The sequence below is a fragment of the Microtus ochrogaster genome, chromosome 17, assembly GCF_000317375.1.
Source record: "Microtus ochrogaster isolate Prairie Vole_2 chromosome 17, MicOch1.0, whole genome shotgun sequence".
Lineage (NCBI taxonomy): Eukaryota > Metazoa > Chordata > Mammalia > Rodentia > Cricetidae > Microtus > Microtus ochrogaster.
Window position 1 is genome coordinate 5555844 of NC_022019.1, and position 22660 is coordinate 5578503.

Genomic DNA, 22660 nt, shown 5'->3' on the forward strand with positions numbered 1-22660 from the left:
GTGGCCTCACAGTGCTGTGCTGGCTCCATCCAAGTATCTGTGATGACAAGAACGGTGGAGCTCATCACCTTGCCTTTTACTTAGTCAGCCAGCTCCTTCGCTGATAGCAAAACCACCACAGGCCCTGAGGCTACAACAGGCATTTTCTTTATGGTTCTGTGAGCTGGGAAGTCAAGATCAAGGTTACATGCTGATTTGCAGACGGCTTTCATCTTGCTGTGTCCTTCACATGGTGAGGAAGAGGAAGAAGAAAAAGGAGACAAGGGGAGGGGAAAGGAGGAGAGGGGAGGGGAAGGGAGGAGAGGGGAGGGAAGGGAAGGGACGGAGAAGAAATGCAAGTACACTTCCATCTATTGCATGTACTAACCGCGTCACAAGCCTCCACCCTTGTGCTCTGATCACCCCCTCCAATCTCTACTTTGTTTATTTATTTTTGTTTTTTCGAGACAGGGTTTCTCTGTAGCTTTGGAGTCTGTCCTAGAACTAGCTCTTGTAGACCAGGCTGGCCTCGAACTCACAAAGATCCGCCTGTCTCTGCCTCCCGAGTGCTGGGATTAAAGGCGTGTGCCACCACCGCCTGGCTTAATCTCTGCTTTATAATAGGGCTTGATTTAGCAATTTGGGAGGATTCCAGGGACACCTTTTACGGTTAAGACTTTTGCTTCCTGAGTTGTAAGATGGGAAGAAACTCTCAATGAGTGGGTGTGAGTGCTGCTCTGTCCCAGGGCCTCTGTTGCTGTGGAAACCCCGATACTTTTTCAGGTCTTTTCTTCTGCTGGCCTGGGAAAGGAAGGTTGTACACATCTGAGAATCATAGGTTTCCTAGGCATCTTGTCTTAGACTACTTTCCTTTCTGTGGCAGAGAACCCTGACCTAGTGGTTTATGAACAAAAGAAATGCATTTCGCTTATGGTTGTATGGAATGAGAAGTCCTAGTCTGAGGACTGCGTCCAGCAAAGGTCTTTGTCTGAGTTAGGTTTCTGTGAAAAAATACCATGACCAAAAACAACTTGAGGAAAAAAGGGATTCCTTCTGCTTATGTCACACTCCATCTCTGAAGGAAGTCAGGCCAGGACCTCAAAGCAGGGACCTGAGGCAGGCACTGAAGGAGAAGGCATGGGGAGGGGAGGGGGTGCTGCTTACCGTCCTGCTCCTTATGCCTTGCTCAGCCCGATTTCTTCTAGCATCCAAGACCACCAGTCCAGGGGTGGCACAGCCCACAGTGATCTGTACCCTCTCACACCAATCATCAATGAAGAAAATGTCCAGTAAGCTTGCCCACAGGCCAGTCTGGTGGGGCTTGTTTTATACTGAGGTCATCTCTTTTCAAACAATTGGCTCAAGTCAAGTTATTGCAAAACTAGCCTGCCCAGTCTTCTTGTTGGGTCTTCCTAATTAGAAGACTGGAAGACCAGGAGATAGACAAGAGTGAGCTGCTTTTAAAAAACACTCACTCTTGCAATACTTCTGTCCATTCGTTCTGGGGACAGTAACACAATGACCCGGAATAGGTCCCACCTTTCACACTGCAGTATTGGGATGAAGTGAACTCTGGGGACACATTCAAGCCATATCACCTTTCCGCCATTCATCTTCCCATTGCTCATTCTTGTTTTGAAAACACCCTCCTTCTTCCAGCCCCAGAGCCCGCCTGATGGTGTTCAGCAGCCAATGGAGCCTCTACCTCCAATGGTGACAGGTGACTAGTGTCTAGTCTACCCTCATACATAATCTGGAATCAGCCCTGATATGAAAACTTCCCTCCCCAATTCCACTCTCCCAGATGTCTATCTGTATGCTATGCCCTTGTACGAAAGTGTGATCTCTGAGTCTCAGGAAATTTTATGCATCAGCCTTTTCCGTTTTGGGCCAAGACATACCCATGGGGCAGCCATTGGGATGGAAGGCACTGAACTAGACTGGTCTGCCAAAACAACAGGACCGTGTTCCATCAGCGACATGGTCTCAGGAAAGTTTCCTATTCTGGATGAATAAAAGCCTGTCTTGTCAAACCAGGTCTCAGCAAAGTGGAAAGGCTTTTCTTCTGTCCCTCTGAATGCTGAAGGCCAGTTGTTTCCATAGATAAGCATAGATGTTTCCTGGCTGGAGAGATGGCTTCGTGGTTAAGAGCACGGGTCACTTTCCGAAAGGACCCTGGTTCAATTCCCAGCACCCACGTGGCGTCTCACAATTGTCTGTAACTCTGGTTCCAAAGGATCCAACACCCTCACATATGCAGGCAAAACGCCAATGCACATAACATAAAAATAAATAAATCATTGAAAGATATAGACTCAGAATTGTAGAACTAAGGATAAAATGCCTTAAGTTCTATTTTTAATAGAAATCAGTGTAATTTGACTGAGAGCACATTGTTCTATTAATTACTCATCTCTCAAGTCTCCCTTGGAGGTATTTATTCACTGTCTTGTGTGTCTTCCTCGATAGAAGACATTCCTCATGAATAAATAAGAGGAGGACAAGAAAGGGCTTCATTCAGTGTTAACTGGATGCCATACTCGTGCTCAGTTCCTTATTTGGGTCAGGTCACTTGCTCATAACGAAAGTGCTGGCAAGTGTTCCTAGCCTCTTTTTATACATGAAGAAAGGGCAGTTGAAAGACGTGAAGCCTCTTGCCTAATGCCAAAGAGGTGGTAAGTGTGGATTTCTGACTAGAGCTAAGTTATACAGATTTTCATATAAAAGTAGGATTCTAGCCTTATTGGGAGGGGCTGGAGCAGGCATCCTTACAAATCCTTCTGTGTCTTTGGATCTTATTGATCATGAATGCTGGGCGTAGAGACAATGGAAGCAGTTTCTTACTGTCAGCCCCAGTGAACTTCAGTGAAACCAGGAGAAGAAAAATGCCTGTCCATCAAACTTACTGCTTCTAAACCATAATTTAGGTTACCATAAGGTAAATTACACGAAAACGCAGCTTCACGGATAAAAGATCCATTGTCCGGGAAGAATAGTTTTGGTGGATTTCCGTGCTTTCTGAATAAACATAAGCCAAAAGGTGCATTCTTCTGGCTGAGCCCATGCATTCCTCCATGCATGAACATCTTTTAATCACGGGAATGACTTTGTTGCTTTGCATGTAACAACAAGACCCCTCCCGGTGTTTGTTTAGGCGGGTAGCAGTGGTGGCAGTGGTCTGGTTGGTATGGGCAGTTTAACTTGATTAGAGTTCCTTCATGTGAGAATGACCAGCTCATTTCTTATCTCCGCGATACGTGGAGGCAACCGCAGCATCTGAAGTGCTCAGTAGGTGTGAGGGTTAATCGTCATGTAAAGATATGTTTTATACGTTTTGACATCCCTTCTGGGCTCTTTAAAGCTTTATCTTGTGCAAACTGAGAAATGTTAGTGTTTCTCATGTAAGTTCCAATAATGCTTTTTTTTTTTAAAGCATATGTGCATTGGTTGAGGTTCCTTTTAAAATAGCATTAAAAGAATGTGTATGTCTATTTGTACATCACACACATGAGAGAGAGAGAGAGAGACAGAGAGACAGAGACAGAGAGAGACAGACAGAGACCCATTGGGGAAGAGGTTTTTTGGCATCACTGGACTGTACACTTCAACCAGGTCGGATCATTGTGAATATCATAGGTCTCTCACTCTGAGATTGTTTTGCCCATCAAACAGCCACAGAGGGCATTGCCAAGTTGAACCATGTGTTTTTCTCCATGTCCCATCTTCTCATTTCAAGAAACTTTAAGTCTGCCTTCTGTGTATGAAGCCCACAGACATCACCCTCTTGCACTTTTTCCAGGCAACAAGGGCTGCCATCACTCAGCACTGCACGGACCTGGGAGAGTTGCTGGGCAAGGAGAACGATGTAGCCCTCATCATCGATGGCCACACCCTGAAGTACGCCCTCTCCTTTGAAGTCCGCAGAAGTTTCCTGGACCTGGCGCTCTCGTGCAAGGCGGTCATCTGCTGCAGGTGAGAAGGCGTAGGCTGCGCCCAGTCTGCGAGCTTGATGTGTCTGCGCTGTGGGCTTCTGGAGGAATCGAGGCACAGAGACTCTAGGCTTCAAATTCTATGTTAAAAAAAATGGACAAAGCTAAACAAAGACAGGAGTTTCTCTTTGACCGTTGATTCGTAGGTTTTTGATCAAAGCAGCAGGTGGCTTTTGCGCTTTTGTTTCTTGGCACTCTGTGAGGTGGTGGCATGTCCATTCAGGGTGGGTCTTCCCTCCCCACTTAAAGCTCCCCGAAAACACATTCACAGACACACCCAAAGACATGCTTAATTATAACAATAAGTGTTTCTTAACCTAGTCAAACAGACAATTAGAATCCATCATTGCAAACCCCCCCCCAACTGAAAGTCCTCATTGGTTCTTTATGGCATCCGAGAAGACTTTTGAGGGTGGATGTTGCTAACATTCCATTGACAACATATAACATGGAGGTCCACTTCTCTAGTAGGAGGATAAGAGGCCACCATAGGTAAAGGGCCCTTGACAGCCAGAAGAGCAACAAGCATGCTGGGAACCCAGTATTCTGTTGTCTCTTACTGTGTCTAAGATGCGCAGTTGCTAAGTGGGTGGGACCTGTCTTCCATGGGTTTTTCAAGACTTGGTTGGAAGTTATTATCGTTCTACCTGATCCATAAGTACTGTCTGGTCCCTTTCCACCTGCTGCTTGCATTGTTCATCAAGAAACAGTCCCCAGCTTGTCAGTGGCTGAAGCAAACAGTGGAACCAGCCTAGTAAACTGCAGCTCAAAACCAGCACACTAAACCCTTAAGGAAGCTTTCACGGGCCAATCAAAAATGTGTCCGTCTGGGTCTCCAGACTGCGGGAATAGGCTCCATCCTAGCTGCTGTGTACTGCTGCATACACATCCGGCTGCTGTGTACTAAAGAAAACAACATGTCTTCTCGCTTAGGCTGCCTTCACCTGGCTTTGTGTGTCCCACAGGTGCAAACCTTAGGTTAGCACAGGAAAGAGCTCAAACTTCAGTAGGCACCGAGAGCCAATTTCACATTAAATACAGTGACCATCTCCTACACAAAAGTGTCCATCAGAAAGATCCGAAGGGGTTTCCAGCATCCCTGCTCTCAGACATTTCTTGGCCGATGTCACACCTCTGATTTAAAAATGGCAGCAACAAAAACTGAATACACACTTTATAAACAAAACGTTCAGTTGCTTCGTCTGTGTTCAGAATTGTGAGCCAAATTTCACGGGTGACTTTTCACAGAAAGTTGGGCTTATTTCATCTTCCATGTTGAAAAGATAATCATTTTGAGTCATTCTTTTCTCTAAACACAGAAGAAAAAGTTCTGGGTTTTTTTTTTCTCAAAAAAATAGTTTTCTGGGAAATCGTTATGTATTTTCTTATTAGTATGGATTTTTGTAGATGGTTGAATGTTGCATAAGAATTATAATGTAATATAAAAATTCCCTTAAACTAAGATTTAAGTAGTGAGAAGAGGAATCTCACCCACCCCCACAGGTCCCCAGGGAGCCCAGCCACTCTCAAAGATCTCGTCTCTACACTGAAAAATGTCCCTGTATTCCAAAGGCAGTAGCCCCATAGAAACCCCCTCCAACCAAGCACAATTTGACCCCACTGTAGTCCCAGATACTCAGAGAACTGAGACAGGAGGATTGCTTGAGCCGAAGAGATCAAGTCAGTTTGTAGAGACGTGCAAAATCCATCTCAGTCGAGGGTCCTCCTTAGTGATGTCTGTGGACATTCAAGTGTGCCTGCCTCAACCGATACACGCTCAAATACCCACTCCGTAATATTTAGGTAAATGGGAATAAATTCGTCTTTATTTATATAATTTTTGACCTTGGAAGTCTATTACATATTTTGATTAAATTATACTCAATTTTGATAATTACAGTTTGCTGTACTCCAGTATTTTCTATGCAGTTAAAAACTTAACAAGGGCCTTTGTAGTCAGCAGGATGGGTGCCATTCAGTTTCCTGTCGGGATTCTTAGATGCTGCTCTATTGCTTGTTGACCCTGTAAAGCTCCACCCAGAGACAACTGCAGATGTAGGTTTGCTATTTGCACTGTACATTCTGGGTGTTGTGAGAGAACTGAAGATGTGTGATCTCTGCTCTTCCAGGTCAGGGTGTCTTAGCGTACCGGTGTTAATGCTTTGCATCCACTTTACATCCCAGGGCTTGGGCTCTGGCCTTCAGTGAGGCTCGTCATAAGCAACTGCCATGTTCAGTTTCTCATTTGACTTCTAGTTCCTTTTCGCATTTGTCGTTGATGATGTGTCCTGCTTTGCTTCCCTATTGCCTTGATGGAACAGTTGATGGAACCTGACTTGGGGAAAGGGGTTTATTGGACTTACGGTCACAGTCAATCATCAAGGGAAACCAAAGCAGAAACTCCAGGCAGAAACTAAAGCAGAGACCATGGAGGAATGGCGTTTAATCCCTTTCGTTTGTCATACAACCCAGGACCCCCTGCCCAGGGGTCCCATGCCCCACAGTGGACTGGGCCCTCCCCATCAATCATTAATCAAGAAGATGCCTAATAGACTTGCCCACATGCCAATTGGAGATAATTTCTTCAACTGAGGTTCTTTCTTTCCTGGTGACTCTAGTTTGTATCAAGTTCACAAACACTAACTAGTACGTAATTTCTCCATCAAAATTAATTATTGTTGTCATTGTTGTGTGTGAGAGTGAGAGAGGGGTGGACGGTTGCTTGCACCACAGTGCACCTGTCAAGGCCAGTGGATAAGTCCATAGAGTCTTTTCTCGCTCACCTTTACCTGGATTCTGAAGCTGGATCTCAGGTTACCAGGCTTGTGTAGCAGGCAGGTGAGCCATCTTACTGGCCACTGATGGCTCCTCCCTGAGGTGGTTTGCTTTTTCTATTTCTGTGACATCTCTATCACCTCCCTATATATCCCGCCATGTCTGCTGTATTTCTGGAAGCCTCTGGATATTTCCCAGAGCTTTGGTCACAGAGCCTGTGATGGCCTCATCTTCATCTCTTCTCCCTACATGCGTCCCCCACATCGGTCTCAGCTTTGCAGAGAACCACCCAGAGAGCTTTACAGGGTGGGGTGTAATGGGGGGAGTGTTCTAATGCAAATGTGCCAAATGATGAAGCCATTTTACTCCTAGGAATAGACACAAAAGAATTCAAATCAGGTACTCAAGCGAAAGCTTATATACATGTATTTAAAGTAGCATTGTTCATAATAGCCAAACTGTGTATACAACTCAAATGTCCATCGGTTCAGAAGTGAAGAAGAAGAATGGGGTCTATCTGTATAATAGTGTTCAGCCGTAGAAAGAAACGAGGCCCTGATACATGCTGCAATGTGAGGAACTCCAAACCTATGCCTGGCAAAGGGAGTCGATTGCAAGAGGTGGTATATGGTGCTATTCAAACCCTATGGAATATTTGTAGGGGACAAACCCATAAGCTAAACAGCTAGAAGTGAAAAAGAGGGAAGCTGCTTCATGAGTGCAGACTTGGCTTTTGAAATTGGTAAAATGTTCTGGATCTACATGCAGAGGATGGTTGTGTTGTGATTATGCTAAATGCTATTAGATGTTTATTCTTTAATGTGGGTAATTTTCTAAAGATTCATTTGTGTGTGTGTGTGTGTGTGTGTGTGTATGCACATGTGCACACCACATGTGTGTGGTACCTGCAGAGGGAATCTTATCTCATGGAGCTATGGTTACAGGCAGTTGTGAGCAGCTCAACATAAGTAAGAAGCCAGACTCAGGTCTTCTTGAGAACAGCAAGAGTCTTAACTATGGAGCCACCTTTCCAGCCCTGAAAGGGTGAATTTTATGTTCTGTGAATTTTTATCACAATAAAATCTGTAACTTGTGAATAAAAGAATTTACCTAATTAACTTAAATTTCACTGAGTTAAAAAGAATGAAATATAGGTCAAGTGAAAGAAAAAACGGTTCCTAGGCCATCCCCCCCCCCCCCCCCGGCACACACACAGAGGAAGCAGCCTGAACCTGAGAGCTTTACAGATTGTGATGGGCAGGCAGGACCGGGGGAGCCTTTTGTTGATATCAGTAGATGCAGCTTCACACACAAATTAGGAACCTTTTGCAAGACTGAGCCAAATACAAAGATTATGAAATTGAGGTAGGAAATTCAAGTAATTTCATCTGTTATTCCTTAACAAGCATCATGTTTGGTTTTTGGGTTTTGTTTTTTTTTTTAACAAATGAATAAATAAAAGCCTCAAAAATTGTTTTCTTGCACATGGTCTGAGATAGCAAGAAGACCCTGTGGCATGGGGAGCAATCTGACTAATGCCGGGGCCTATCTAGCTGGCTGTGCCTGTTACTTCAATCACACATGCATAATACTGTCAGTGTTCACAGTTTCACTAACAGTTTACCCAGTTCAGGGTTCTCCCTTTCTAGTTTCCGAGGATTTGTGGCTCTCCAGAGGGAGAATGTTGTAGAGAAAATGTGTAAGCCATTTTCATGTGTGCAAGAACGACTTCTCTGTTTTCTCTTCCCCCCTTTCCCCTTTTTCTTTGAAGCGCTTTGTTTCTTGTCAAAATGGAAATAAATTTCATAGCAGAGACTAGTGGGGGGTGGGCAGACTTTCGGCCTCCCGGGAGCATGCAGAAACGTTAAGTGGCTATGTCTCATCAGGAAGAGAGTCGTGAAAGGCCCATCAGTGTCTCCCATGTGAGGAAGTTAGCAATGGCCCCTCCACAGACCCCTGCAAGTGCAGGTGACGATGGTGGCCCCTCAGCAGTGCCTAGTTAGCCAGGGTGATGGATGACTCCAAGTGTCTGGGCAGGAGATGAAGTGGAGACGAGGCCCACAGTGGGGTTCACTGTGGACGTGCGTGGCAAGGATAGCAGAGGTCGTCATTTATATTCCTGCATGTGTTTAGACTTCCGTCTCTCAGGATAGATTTAAAAGTAAACGTGAAAAAGCTGGTGGGAAGCCACAGAACAGAGACAGCAGTGAGGACCACAAGGCGCACTGCATGTCTTTCTAGACTTTGGAGGTTTATTTCCCTACCTAAGAATTATTTATATTTCTCATAGAAAAGCAAATTATAAAATAGAGATATACAAAACAGAAGCAGCATTCACAGAAGTGACGCTGACTATCTGTTCTCTCTTAAGAATTGGGGCTATGGGGGTGTTGTCAGAAGTTTCTGTCCTGCCCGGTCCCATAGCCGTTCTGTCCCAAAGAAACACATAGAAGCTTATATTAATTATAAACTGTTTGATTTATTAGCTCAGGCTTCTTATTAGTTAATAAGAAACTCTTACAACTTAAATGAACCCACAATTCTTGTCTCTGTTTAGCCACATGACTTGATAGCTTTTCTCAGTGAGGCATTCTCATCTTGCTTCCTCTGCATCTGACTGGTGACTGTGTCTCTCTGTCTTTCCTCTTCCCAGAATTCTCTTAGTCTGGTCACCCTGCCTATACTTCCTGCCTGGCTACCAACAGATAGTGTACAAAAGCCTTATCCCACAGCAGGGGTGGGGAGTGAGGGGAGGGAGAGGGGTGGGAGGGAGAACTGTGGTTGGAAAGTAAATGAAACTTTAAAAAAAAAGAGTTGGTGCTATGATCTATACTCTGCCTGCAGAAAGATGTTTTCTTGAAGGGACACAGGTACAAATTGAAAGTGTGTGAAGTAGTAAATAGAAAACATGTTTGTAAGAGGCTGGATAATGAGATTGGGATGTGGGAAACACTGTACTTGCCTGCATGTTTGAGGCCCTGGGTTCAACACACATGCACACACCACTGAATAGTATTACACACACACACACACACACACACACACACACATGTGTGTGCACACACGCATACATGCACACACGCACACGCACGCACCGCTGAATAGTGTTTCGTTATTGTGACCAGTGCTGTAAAGACTTTTTACAGCTATACTTTTAGGGAGGACACTTGAGAATTTCCATGAGATGATAATGAGTCCAAGAGAAGCAACCTAGAAGTGTATCATAGACTTTGCGTCCTTCGCCCGAGGAAGTAAGGCGATTTAGAGCAAGGGAGGTGGCAGTAGCTTTGTCCTTGTTGGGGCAAACTTGGTTCTGTCTGTTTAATAGACAAGCCTGGAGTCTGAGAGCGAGTTCTATGACAAGATTGTGTGTGTGTGTGTGTGTGTGTGTGTGTGTGTGTGTGTGGTGTGGACATATGTATGCTATATGTGTATGCCAAACAAGATGTGTGTGTGTATGTGTGTGTTTATGAACCCACCACCACACAAAAATAAAACAGTAATCTAAAAATGGCAAGAATCACCCCCATGCTACCGTCTTGAGCAGAAGTGCCCAGCTTTGATTAGTTTAGTCAAACCTCATTCTCACAGCTGGCTCAGCCTCCTGTCATGTTCTGGACTCAAACCTGTCACTCACTCAGCCTGTGTCCAGAACCCTGAACATCTGGCCTAACTTTGATTATTTAGAAATGGCTTCTAGTTTGCTCTCTTCCCCCATTTAGCTTTTTACGTTAATGAATTCAGCTCAATAACAGGAAATCAGAACTCAAGGTATTTTGTGTGTGGTACCCTTCAACCTTCAAGTGACATACAGAATTATGTCAAAGCAGAGTTCAGACCCGGTAATTGGAATTGTATCACCAACCGTGTTTTCATTGGCCTGCGTGTTGGTAGGGATCCAGTCACACACTTGCAAAAATAAAACTTTGCTTTAGTCTCTCACATGGCGTGATTTCTCAGCAGTGTGTATGTCCGGTGTAAGTCAGCTTCCTGGTCGGCATTTCAATCTAAGGAGCATTAGTGACTTTTCCGGGCTATACACCGTCCTCTAGACTGTTTGTACTGTGGCTTGGTGTGGTTTCAGATTTGCTGATTATACGCAGTTATGGCAGAATTCATTGCTTGTCTTTTTTTCATTTAGTGCTAACACAGTATTATTTGCAAGGTTAAGGCAATTTTCTTTGCTAGTTTTTTGTTTTGTTTTGGTTTGGTTTGGTTTTTGGTTCTTAGTTTTTTGAGACAGGGTTTTTCTATAGCTCTGGGTCCTGTCCTGGAACTAGCTCTTGTAGACCAGGCTGGCCTTGAACTCACAGAGATCGGCCTGCCTCTGCCTCCCGAGTGCTGGGATTAAAGGCGTGCGCCACCACCACCTGGTTTCATCTTTGCTAGTTTTGATACTCTTCCGAGGCTGAGTGCTCTCAGATGGATTGTCTCTTGAACAAAAATCATTTTTAAAATCTGAGAATCTTAAAAGTATTTTCCCTATATACTTTACCAGTATATCTTCAGTGTAAAAATCACACCTCTTTGCATTTATTGGTCTGTACCAACATAACTCAAATATTTAAGGCATGGGAGGAACCCGAAAAGCTTTCATCTTTGCAGTATTAATCCAAACTAGGAAAAGGAATGATTTCTAAGTAGTTATTTCTGATGCTGAAAAATAAAAATTAATATTTTAGGTCTAAGAAAACATGTTTATAAAGGAATGATTGCTTTCATATTAAATAATTCCTACAGCAAATAATTAATACCAACCCCCTACAAGAGCAACTCTTGATTAGCTAGGGATTTTAGTTTCTTCCAACCAAATATTATAGATTTGGTGGGGTTTTGTTTTGTTTTTATTTGTTTTGTTGGCTGGTTTGGTTTTGTGTGTGTGTGTGTGTGTGTGTGTGTGTGTGTGGTTGTATGTGAGAAAGAAAGAGAAAGACAGAGACAGAGGGAGAGACAGACAGACAGAAAGAGAGAATCTGGGAAGATTTAACCTGGGACTTTGTGCAATGAGCTGTCCCCACCTACCCTCACTCACCCACTCCAGGAAAGTTACAAACTGTCACTGTGTTAAACTCAGAGGGAAACAAAAAACAACTTAGCATCTCAACTTGGTTGCTTATTTGTTGAACTGAGCAGAGTTATCATATAACTGACAAAAATATTGACAACTAGGGAAGATGGAGGATTGGAGAGGCTTGGGGCAGACACTGAGGTAAACAGGGAAGCCCAGGGGGACACTCCAGGGCGAGCGGTGGTGCTGGGGAAGCAGCTCTGGGAGAGCTCTCCCTGCTTGCTTTGGAAACTGTTAGGTCAGCTTCCTTTCTATGTTGGTCAGAAACCATAACCCTCCCATGACTGTCACACCAGGGTTTCTACACAGAAGCCAGGTCAAGAAGGACAAGCGAAGCCCGAAGCCCTTTCCTGAGTGGAGTAGTCTAGAAACTTCAGTGCTATCCACTGGCTCTGCCCTGTGTCCATGTGCGGAACCACGTGCGGCGCTACAAGAGCAAACTGGCACGTCCAAGCTTTTGCTGTGTTTTCCTGCTGCCTGGGTTCACGAGTGATGAGTTCATGGCTGCCTGTCATTCCTGACAGTGCTGCTTGCCAAATGAAACAGGGCGATTCCAGGCCAAACTGTGGTGCAAAACACTGAAGTAGAAGCTCCTAATATTGGGTAGTTTTTTTCTACTACAAAAGTGTGTGTGTGTGTGTGTGTGTGTGTGTGTGAGAGAGAGAGAGAGAGAGAGAGAGAGAGAGAGAGAGAGAGAGAGAGAGAACAGAGCTTAATTACGCATGTGGAATACGTCATGAATGTGTCTGCCCCAATTCCTGCCTTGTGTGACGTTCATACTTCAAGAGCATTTTTGTTCATTTTGTCCATTTCTGAGGAGGTTCAGGATGGGATTCATCAATACAAAAAGTTGTCGTCTTAACTTTCGCTATGGGAAAGTTTCTCCTCACAGCACTTTCTAGCTGAGAGAATGCAAGCCCTTCCTATATTAATTGGCCCCATGGAAGATTATGTTTTCCATTTTTTTGTGTGTACATCTGGCATGTTGTCTAATGTCCTGCTCGTAGAATTATTGACATGATTCCCTTTCCTGATTTCTCCAGCCACTCTGAGAACCACTAACCACTGGGCCTTCTCCATCCCAGACACTCTCACAGCGTGTGGCTTTCCTAGGATGCCCCAGAAAGTCACGTAGCGACATGAAGCCTGCACCCGCCACACACTTCATTGACTCAGCCTCTTATTTGAGATAACAAGGGAATGGTACTTAAGGATTCCCCACGTAAGTTTATTATTATTATTATCATCATCATCATCATCATAATTTAATGAAATCACCTTATTGTAATGAACTCAGGAACACCACACTGCTTGACAAAAGCAACCACTAAAACACACTAAGTAAATGCTCTATTTTCAGCTGACTCCCCCTAGGCCATAGCTTTCCCCAGTCGCTGTGGTAGATGAAGGAGCTAACTAAATTGGCTACATTTTGGGAGCCTGTGCTGGGCTCCTTTTCTGATAGTAATAAAGTCTTGTCTTTGTTACTGAGGTCCTGGAGCAGCAGAGGGAGCATGTCTGCTGAATGCCTGGGTCCCCATTGTTTTCTGTTTGATCAGTTGTCTGAGTTCTGCCAGGTTTCCAGGGTCGAATCTCCTGTGGTTTGCTCCCTGTCAGGCATACAAACGAGAGAGGGGAAGACAGACAGACAGACAGACAGACAGACAGACAGACAGACACCCCCTCCTCACACTTGTCCATCAAATTCTTGACACCTGGGTCATCTGAGAAATACAGCAGGCATTTGTTCTCATTCTAAGCAAGTGTTCCTACGAGTGTCTGTCACCACTTGGACACACCAGTCATTAAGACCAAAGTGGCCCAGTGTGGAGATAATCCCTGTACAAACACACAAGCGCCAGGCTAAATCTGTCTGTCAGTCCTTTGTTCATTCTTCCTTACTTTTGTTTGTTTTAATGGGTGGGTGGCATTTGAGGGTATTAGAATTTTAGAAATTAGTCCTGTGTTATCACAATATTTTTTCTTTTTTATAGATACTTGAACCTTATGGTTTTGTTTTCCTTTTAGAAAATCACGATAAACACACATTTAATTAATTTTCCTGAAATAGAATATAACAACAGTAAGAGATTAAAGGCTTCTATCTAAAATGTGAACGTGTGTGTGTGTGTGTGTGTGTGTGTACCTTTGAGCCCAGCGCTTCCAACTCCCGATACTCTGCATCAAGATAACGACACTGAATTATCAAACCCAGGAATCAATGTAAAGGAGATAGAATCAGTTCGAAAGGGGAATTTTTTGAATGATGGCCATTTTTAGTTTCTTTTTAGTGGCGAGAAATAGCTATTCATCCAATACACATGCACATGTGTGCTGATAAGATTGGAATAGCTGGAGTTTACATTTGGATCACTGTTCACTGCTCTGTCTGGAGACAATTCTGATGTTTCAGTTTTAGCTATGTGAGATATAACTTGGAGAGTGTAGTTGTCCCGCTGCTGTGGAATAATAGAATTAATCCCTCTTGTGTATTTTGGTAGCCGGATCTCACTTCTTTCCAGTCCTCTCTGCCCTTCCAGGTCTGCAGTGACCACTATGTCTTGGTTTTCTGCCCTTGGTTTCTTTCCCTTCACGGGAACAACTCCTGTTCTACCCACAAGGCTACAAACGACTGGACTTCATCCTTTATTAAGTGGCTGGATAAACCCTCTTTCAATCCACTCGTCTGTTGGTAGGCACTGTAACTTGGCTGTTTTGAATAGCTGCCGTAGACATGGGCATGCAGGCATCTCTACTATAACAATGTGCTGTTCTTTGGGCTTATTTATAGAGGGGATCATTTGGGAGTTCTTTTCTTTCCTTTTTTCTGGGATTTCCTGAAAAAAAATTCCTAATGATTTTCATAATGAGTATACTAATTTGTATTTCTACTAATAGAATTTCAAAGTTCCCCTTTCTCTGCTTTTTTACTTACTCTTTTCCTTCCTTCCTTCCTTCCTTCCTTCCTTCCTTCCTTCCTTCCTTCCTCCCTTTCTTCCTTCCTTTCTTTCTTCCTTTCCTTCCTTCCTTCTTCTTTTTTGTCGTTTGTTTGGTTGAAACAGGGTCTCGCTCTGTAACCTCCTTAAGGAGCCCAGGCTAACCTCAGACTTGCTATGACTGTCCTGCCTCATCTCCCAAGGACAAGGATCACAGTGTGAGCCACGTCTCCTGGCTCTAATTTCTGTTTTTATGAATGCAGGTGCTTTAGCTAGGGTCAGGCAGGCTCTCACTGCTTTGTTAACGTGCCTTGATGGTGATCAGGATGAACTTCTGTCCTACAGTACTGTAATTGGATTTAGTTCACTTCTGTCCTGTAGAACTGTAATTCGATTTAGTTCAGTTCTATCCTATAGAACTATAATTCAATTTAGTTCACTTCTGTCCTATAGAACTGTAATTCGATTTAGTTCAGCAACTGTGAACATAGCAAATAATGAAATGAATTAGGATACAGATCAATCATAAGCCATGAGTTTAAAATATTTATCATTAGGAAAGGTAAAGAAATGAGCCAGATTTTCCTTTGCGTGTATGTATTTTATGTCCTTGATTTGAAAACTGCTACCAGGAATCTTCAATATGAGTCTGTGGTTTGGTGCCTGGCATCTCTAGGCTTCTCCCTCAAAAGCATCACAACATGTCTGGTCCCAATATCATACACATTTAGATCATGTAGAGAAGAAGCATAGTCTTAACCCCACCCCATGGACCTTCTTCTGTTCTGTCTTTTCTATGAAGCACTTGAGGCTATGATGTTGATAGTGGTAATCATGATGGTGTTGATGATGATAGTGACAATTATTGTGATGATGATAGTGGTCGTGATGATGATGGTGATGATGAAGGTGATGGTGGTGATGATGATAATAATTATGATGATGATGGTGCCTCTGAGCATATGCAGAGTAAGATCCTAGAAAGCAAATTCATTACCCCAGTTTATACTCTTCAAAACTAAGACACAGAAGAGCTGTGTTTTCCCTGAAGTCCTGTCTCCATTAGCAAATGATTCCAAGTTGTCTGTCACAGTTTGAATCTTAACTCCTCAAAGCCCATGTATTAAAGGCTTGGTCACCAGCTTGTGGCACCAGTAAGCGGTGGTGGCATCCTTAGGAGGTGGGGTTTAGTGGAAGGAAGTTCGATCAAGGGGAGCATGGCCTCGAAGGGGATGTTCTGGATGCTGGCCCTCCATGTATGCTTTGCTTCTCAGTGGCCACAAGGTAAACAGCTGTCCTCCATTGCATGAATGGGCTCCCTTCCCTTAGGGTGACACAGTAAGGCAGAGTGACTAAGGGCTCAAATGTGAGCCAAAATCTTTCCCGCATGAGTTCATTAGCTCAAGCATTTCTGTCGCAGCAACAAAAAACTAACTAACACTGAGTTCAAAATCTGGCTAAACAACTTTAAAGCTAACGAAGTTGAAGGCTTTTGAGTGCTTTAGTATTATAATGGTTTGAAGAAGGCAACACTGTAATGGTCACGTTAGAGTCTACGTGTGACACTCTGATCATGCTTCAGATTAGCAATGATGAGGCCTTTAGGATATAGTCTAAGTCTCTGGCACACTTGTAAGTATTAAAGAAAAAAAACAAGAACTTCCTAACTTTCTGGAAGATACTATGATTCATATTCAAAGTTATTAAGCAGTAAATCTTAGGGAAGCTGGTATTCAGAGGACCGAGGGACAACTAAGGTTACTCTAAGGTGGGTGTGTCAGAGCAGAGCCTGGAGAGGGGACACAGTGCCAGTGTTTGGTGCGGTCTGTTGTCACCTGCACAGGGTGGTACAATTCCTCACTAGAAGAGGATCCTTCCTGCCCTCTCTTGTGAGGAACCACAAGAATGCCTGTCTTCCAGGTGCTGCAGTGGGCTGCACCGTCTCGAGATGTTTTGTCTGGGACTATGGAGTGTCTAGGATCATGTAAGAAGTCCCTCCATGCAAGTGTCCTTTCAGGACATGGGGATGAAAGATGCTTTCTCCCATAACTCAGTCCTTCTGGGAAGGCAACTTAGAAATGTAGAGGTGTAGCAGCAAGGTTTTAGGGTTGGCCAGACTTGGAGAATCCTCTCTGAGAAATAAGCTTACTTGCTGAGGATCATGTGCCACTAATGGCAAGGGTAGACCAAGGACCTAGAGGGATCAGATTATTCATGAGGAGGGATATGAGGGCTGGTTCTGCCCATGCTGCATCTGCAGACCACAGGCAGTGAAGACGAGCCTGATGCCAAGCCTAGGGCTCCGCAGGGCTCGGGCATTAGTAAAGTCTTCACTACTGTTTTGATCAATTCGAGTTTCTTTAATACGCTCAGCGTTTGTGTAAATAAAAGGGTTGGAAAGCAGGATGGGAGAGGATGGGGATACTGTGAGCAAGAAACAGTAGCTTTGCATGTATTTCCTTGCAAAAGGGTCCTTTGAATTCTTGTCTTTAAAGCCCTGCCACTCCAACAAAGGGGAGTTGTCATTTGATGAGAGCAAAATAAGGAATATGCTCGTGCAAGCTGTTGTGTTTAGTTTGCTGTGCCTCATCTTCCATCAAAACCATCCTCAGATCGACTTGACACATCTTGTCTTAACATAAGTCCAGCAGACTCTTGAAAACCAGAGTCAGTAATAGTTGTAAAAGATTCTCTCCTTTCAGCTTGGTTTATTTTGCCAGGGAGCTTCTCCCACCTGACAGCTTCTCCCTCCTCACAGCTTCTCCCTCCTCACAGCTTCTCCCTCCTCACAGCTTCTCCCTCCTCACAGCTTCTCCCCCCTCACAGCTTTTCCCTCCTCACAGCCTCTCTCACCTGACAGCCTCTCCCACTCCCACCTGACAGCTCCTCCCCACCTGACAGCTCCACCCCATCTGACAGCTCCTCCCCCACCTGACAGTTCCTCCCCACCTGACAACTTCTCCCCATCTGACAGCTTCTCCCCACCTGACAGCCTCTCCCACCTGATAGATCCTCCCCACCTGACAACTTCTCCCCACCTGACAGCTCCTCCCCACCTGACAACTTCTCCCCATCTGACAGCTCCTCCCCACCTGATAGCTCCTCTCCCACCTGACAGCTTCTCTCCCCACCTGACAACTTCTCCCCACCTGACAGCTCCTCTCCCACCTGACAGCTCCTCCCCACCTGACAGCTTCTCCCCACCTGACAGCTTCTCTCCCCACCTGACCGCCTCCCTACCTGATATCCCCCCAGTGAGAGCTTACCCCCAATGGAGGGTCCCCCCCCCCGCCAGAGCTTTTTCTTACCTGAGAGCCTCTCCCCCTGACAGTCTCTCTCTCCCTGACAGGTTCTCTGGGCCTGCATCATTCTCTCCTGCATATAGCGATCTAATTATTGATATTCCTATCTCCACTATAGAATTTCTATCTCATTAGAGCAGGGATTTTTTTTCTCTTCTGTCCTTTGTCCTATCCCTGGCAACTAGAATGATGCCCCACTCCAGCCTTGATTGTACTGGCTGAGGCGTCATCCATGGGTGACAACCACTGACGTATGGTGAGAATGAGGGTGGCTGTCACACGGGCAGGGAAGTCATGGTGTCAGACCCACCCTCCCTCTCTCTCTTTTTATCCTTTTCTCTTCAGCATCTCTGCTCCTCCATCCTTATCCTTCTATTCTAGGAGCCTGCCATCCATTGTTAGTGGGGGAAAAGCCTCTTGTGTCTGAATTTACATTCTACGTGATAGCTGGGTACTAGGAGAAAACAAAACATTGACCCCCCCCAAATGGACAAATACTTTTTTCGAACTCACATTCTTTATTTTTTCATATTGCCATGTCATTTCTTAAGGGGACTTCGACTTCATCTGTAGCTGTTACTATGGAGTTACTCTCCAAACCAGTTTGGTTAACTACTGTGTGCATACATGGTACTGGCTGGAGTCAGTGAGTCATGAAGGGCAGGAGGAGCAAGCTCGAGCCAACACTCAGGTCTTCAAATTTGGGTGAAAGCGGGGCCTGATCATCAGCAGACACAATAGGAAGCTGAAAAACTGTGATCACTGAATGGCGGCGTAAGATATTTGTTTGTGATGATAGCTTCAGTAGCTTTATTGCTATGCATATGTCATGGACCACACACACTTCACACACTTGAAGTCTGCAATCGAATCATGTTTACTCTATTAATAGACCTGTAGCTATCGGTGCCATCCATTTTAAAACATTTTAAAAACTCAAGAGAGGGAGAGGAAAGAGGGAGTGGAGAGGAGGGGAGAGGAGAGGAGAGGAGAGGAGAGAGAGAGAGAGAGAGAGAGAGAGAGAGAGAGAGAGAGAGAGAGAATGATTATTTGCATAGGAAGGCATCACAACATGACTCTTAGCAAAGAAGTCAACCACCACGACCATGCAGAGTCCCTGTGACATGAAATGCCCCAAATAGACAAGTCTATAGAGACAACAGAGATCAGCAGCTACGTAAAGCCCAGGAACAACAGGGTTGGGGATCTGGCGTGACAAATGGGTCTAGGTTTCTTTCTGGTCGGAGGTAATGGGAAAGTGTTCTAACAGGACCAGTGAGATGGCTCTGTGGGTAGAGGAGCTGGTGGTCATTCCACACCGAAGAACTGGACTTTAATGCCGGAGACTCACAGGGTGGAAGGAGAGAACCAGTTCCTGCAGGGTCACCTGACCTCCACGTCCCAAGTGCTGGGATTACAGGCCCGTGCCACGATGCCCAGCTTCTTTTCACTTCCCTATGGCATCATTTGCTGTGCAGAATCTTCTCTTTTTGTCGAGTCTCAGTTTATTTCCCTTTTCTCTTACCGTTTTCATCTTTGATTTTGTGCCCAGTAAGTCTTCTCTGGAACCAACGTCATGACAGGTTCCTCTGTTCTCTCCCAGGAGTTTAGCTTAGAGTTTCTAGTTTAGTTCCTCCATGTGATCATTTGCTCAGTTTCGAATCACTTTTTATATATCATGAAAAGCATGAGGTTCCAACTTAACACTTTTCCGTGTGAATATCCAGTACCGTGTTGCAGATAGTGGCCTTTCATTTCTGAATAGTCTTAACCTGGTATACATTCATTTTTTTCTTTTATTTTTGAGATTATAATATAATTAAATTATATTTCCCCTTTCTGTCCTCCTATACTTCCCTTTCAAATTCATGGCCTCTGTTTTCATTAATTGCCATTAAATGCATTTTATGTATATGTATTTACATATAAGTTTCTAAATCTAACCTGCTCAGCCTGTATAATGTTAGCTCACCTGTGCATGTTTGCAGGGCTGACCATTTGGTTCTGGATAACCAGTTGTTGTGCCCTTTCCTGGGTAAGACTGCTTCTCCCTCTCCCCTCATTCCCTAGTGGCCTGCATTCCTTGTGTAGGGTTGACCTCCTCGTCTTTCCCTTTTCCACTCCAGCGAGCCTATTGTTGTTGTCTTTGTCCAGCTCATGTTGAGGCATTTGTGTTGGTGGGAATTTATGGGCTGTGTCTTCTGACATTCTAGGAGGTACAGCAAGCTCCCTACCTGGTACTCTGGCTCTTACCATCTTCCTGCCTCCTCTTCCACCATGGTTCCCAAACTGCAGGTGTAGAGAGGATGTTTTGCACTCCACCATTCTGCATTTTCATTGGTTGCAGTTTTCCATAATGGTTTCCATCAATTACAAAACAGCGTTTTCTTGATGAGGGGTGAGGACCACACTCATCTGTAGGTGTGAGGACGAACATTAAGAGTGCAGTTATGGATTATACAGGATTAGCAAAGTGGTGGTTGTAGGTTCTTCAGGATCCATGACTTCATTAGCCCTAATTAATGGGCTAGATTTCCAGTACCAGACATGATTGTTCTTTTGCTCAGTTCTTAAATCCAATCAGAGAGATGTTAAGGTTTGTGTGTGCTACTTCAGCCTTAGGGTTATTGTGCCATGGTGGTCCTTGTACCATAGGCATCACAGCTGAGTGGGACTTTTGATGACTTCCTTCCTGTGGAAGCTTGCATAATGAATTCTGGTACCATGAAAGCTGGTCCCTCAGGGAAGGGACATACAAGTCAGTTCCTTCTCCAGGTTCTCTGGGCACTATTTCTGAGGTGCTTGGTGTCTTCAGCAATAGAGGCTCACCTTCTACCTCTGGGGACAATCAAGGGCAATAGCAATCAAAAGCCTGTTAATTTTGGAAGTCTCTTGAACAACCTGAAGAACAACTCAAAAGAGGACTTTTCATGCCTGGTGTTGGGATTCTTGTTAAGTGGTCTTTGGCTCTTGGAGGAAGCATTTTTATTCCAGAAAGTCTTATCTATTTAAACAATATATGGATATCTATACACAGATGTACTTAAACTATAGCTTTGCTTAATCATATTATTTCTTGTGACTTTTTCCAAACATCCTTACTGGTATTTAGCCTTCCTCTCTCCTCCTCCTATATTTATCTCCATTCTCCCTCCCAAATTAGAGCCCTCCCCTTTCCCATTTCCTGAATCAATGACTTATTCCTGCTATTTCTCTCTCTATGCCCCTACCTCAGCAATGGTCCCTTTTGGTTTTCTTGGTTTTCAGGATTTATACATTCACACCTGAAGATCTGGAGTTGGGAACTCTGATGAGAGAGGACTAAGATGCTTGCCTTACTGGGTCTGGGTTACCGCTGTCTTAGTCAGGGTCATGAGTGCTGTGAGGAAACACCATAACCAAAACACATTGTGGAGAAAAAGGTTTATTTGGCTTGCACTTCCACATCACAGCTCATCACTAAAGGAAATAGAACAGGAACTCAAATTCCATGCAGAGGCCATGGAGGGGTGCTGCTTACTGGCTTGCTCGTCATGGTTTGCTCAGCCTGCTTTCAGAACAATGAGCCCAGGGATGTCATTATCCACAATGGGCTAGGCTCTCCCTCATTAATCACTAATTAAGAAAATGCCATACAGGCTTGCCTACAGCCCCATCTTACCGAGGCATTTTCCTAATTGAGGTTCCCTCTTCTCAGATGACTTTTGTTTGAGTCAGGTTGACATAAAAGTATCTGGCATACTCTCCAATAGGTTCTAGCTGTAAAGGAAAATGAAACCATAAACTTGGCAGGGAAATGGATGGAATAGAAAAGACCTAATTGCTATGCATTTTTAAAAGATCACTCTTAAGTGCATTGTGGGAAGGGCTTAAAGGGGGCCAGAGCAGAGGAGTATACAATTGACAACAGCCCATGTGTTGGATATTACAGGAGACACTGGACCTCTGGTAATGAGCAAGTCAGACAGCCAAAACCTGTGACCAGATGCATGCTGTCATCAGAGATGTTCACTTGGTGGTATCTAACAGCTGCAACTTTGCCAGGGCGTGGCAGACTGACTGAGGACTTTGCTGACATTGGGTCATGGCGGCTTGAGTTAGTGGTGGCATGGAGTCACAAAAAGTGAGGTCAGGAAGGGGGAGCTGACAAGAATGGCACTAGTGGTTGTTCAGGATTTTGATAGTAATGCTAGTTAAGTCCTGAGGATGAGCTAGGCTTTCTGCTGAGCTCTGTCCAGGCATTATTTTATGTGACACTCAGAAAGTGACCCAAACCTCCAAACTGAGGGTAGCACCTTCATTGGCCCAAACCTCTGCTTAGGGAAGCAAGTCACTCACTCTAGACCCCAAAGCTGTAAAGCTTGATAAATACAACAGTGCCTTTTATCAGTATAATGAGTTCATTCTACATTGTTAGGTCTTTCTGAGCAGCACTGAGATAAATAGCAGTTCCAATCAAATACCCAATAGCGAGGGAAAACTCAGCTAAAACAAAACCACTGTGGCCCATACCTTCAGAGCACGCACAGTGACAGCCACAAGTTCCTTCCGAAAAGTCAGCCCTAACCTGATTGTTTCTGGTATCCTTGCTTCTAGTCTTGTAGCTCATGC

General features: G+C 44.4%; 1 protein-coding gene across 1 annotated transcript in view; it reads left to right on the top strand.

The window, feature by feature from the left end:
• Atp8a2 (ATPase phospholipid transporting 8A2) overlaps nucleotides 1-22660 on the top strand; it is a 568947-nt gene that overhangs the window by 250669 nt on the left and 295618 nt on the right. The window contains exon 25 of the mRNA XM_026783162.1: nucleotides 3779-3951. Coding sequence (XP_026638963.1) covers nucleotides 3779-3951 — 173 coding nt within the window. The remainder of the gene's footprint in view (nucleotides 1-3778; nucleotides 3952-22660) is intronic.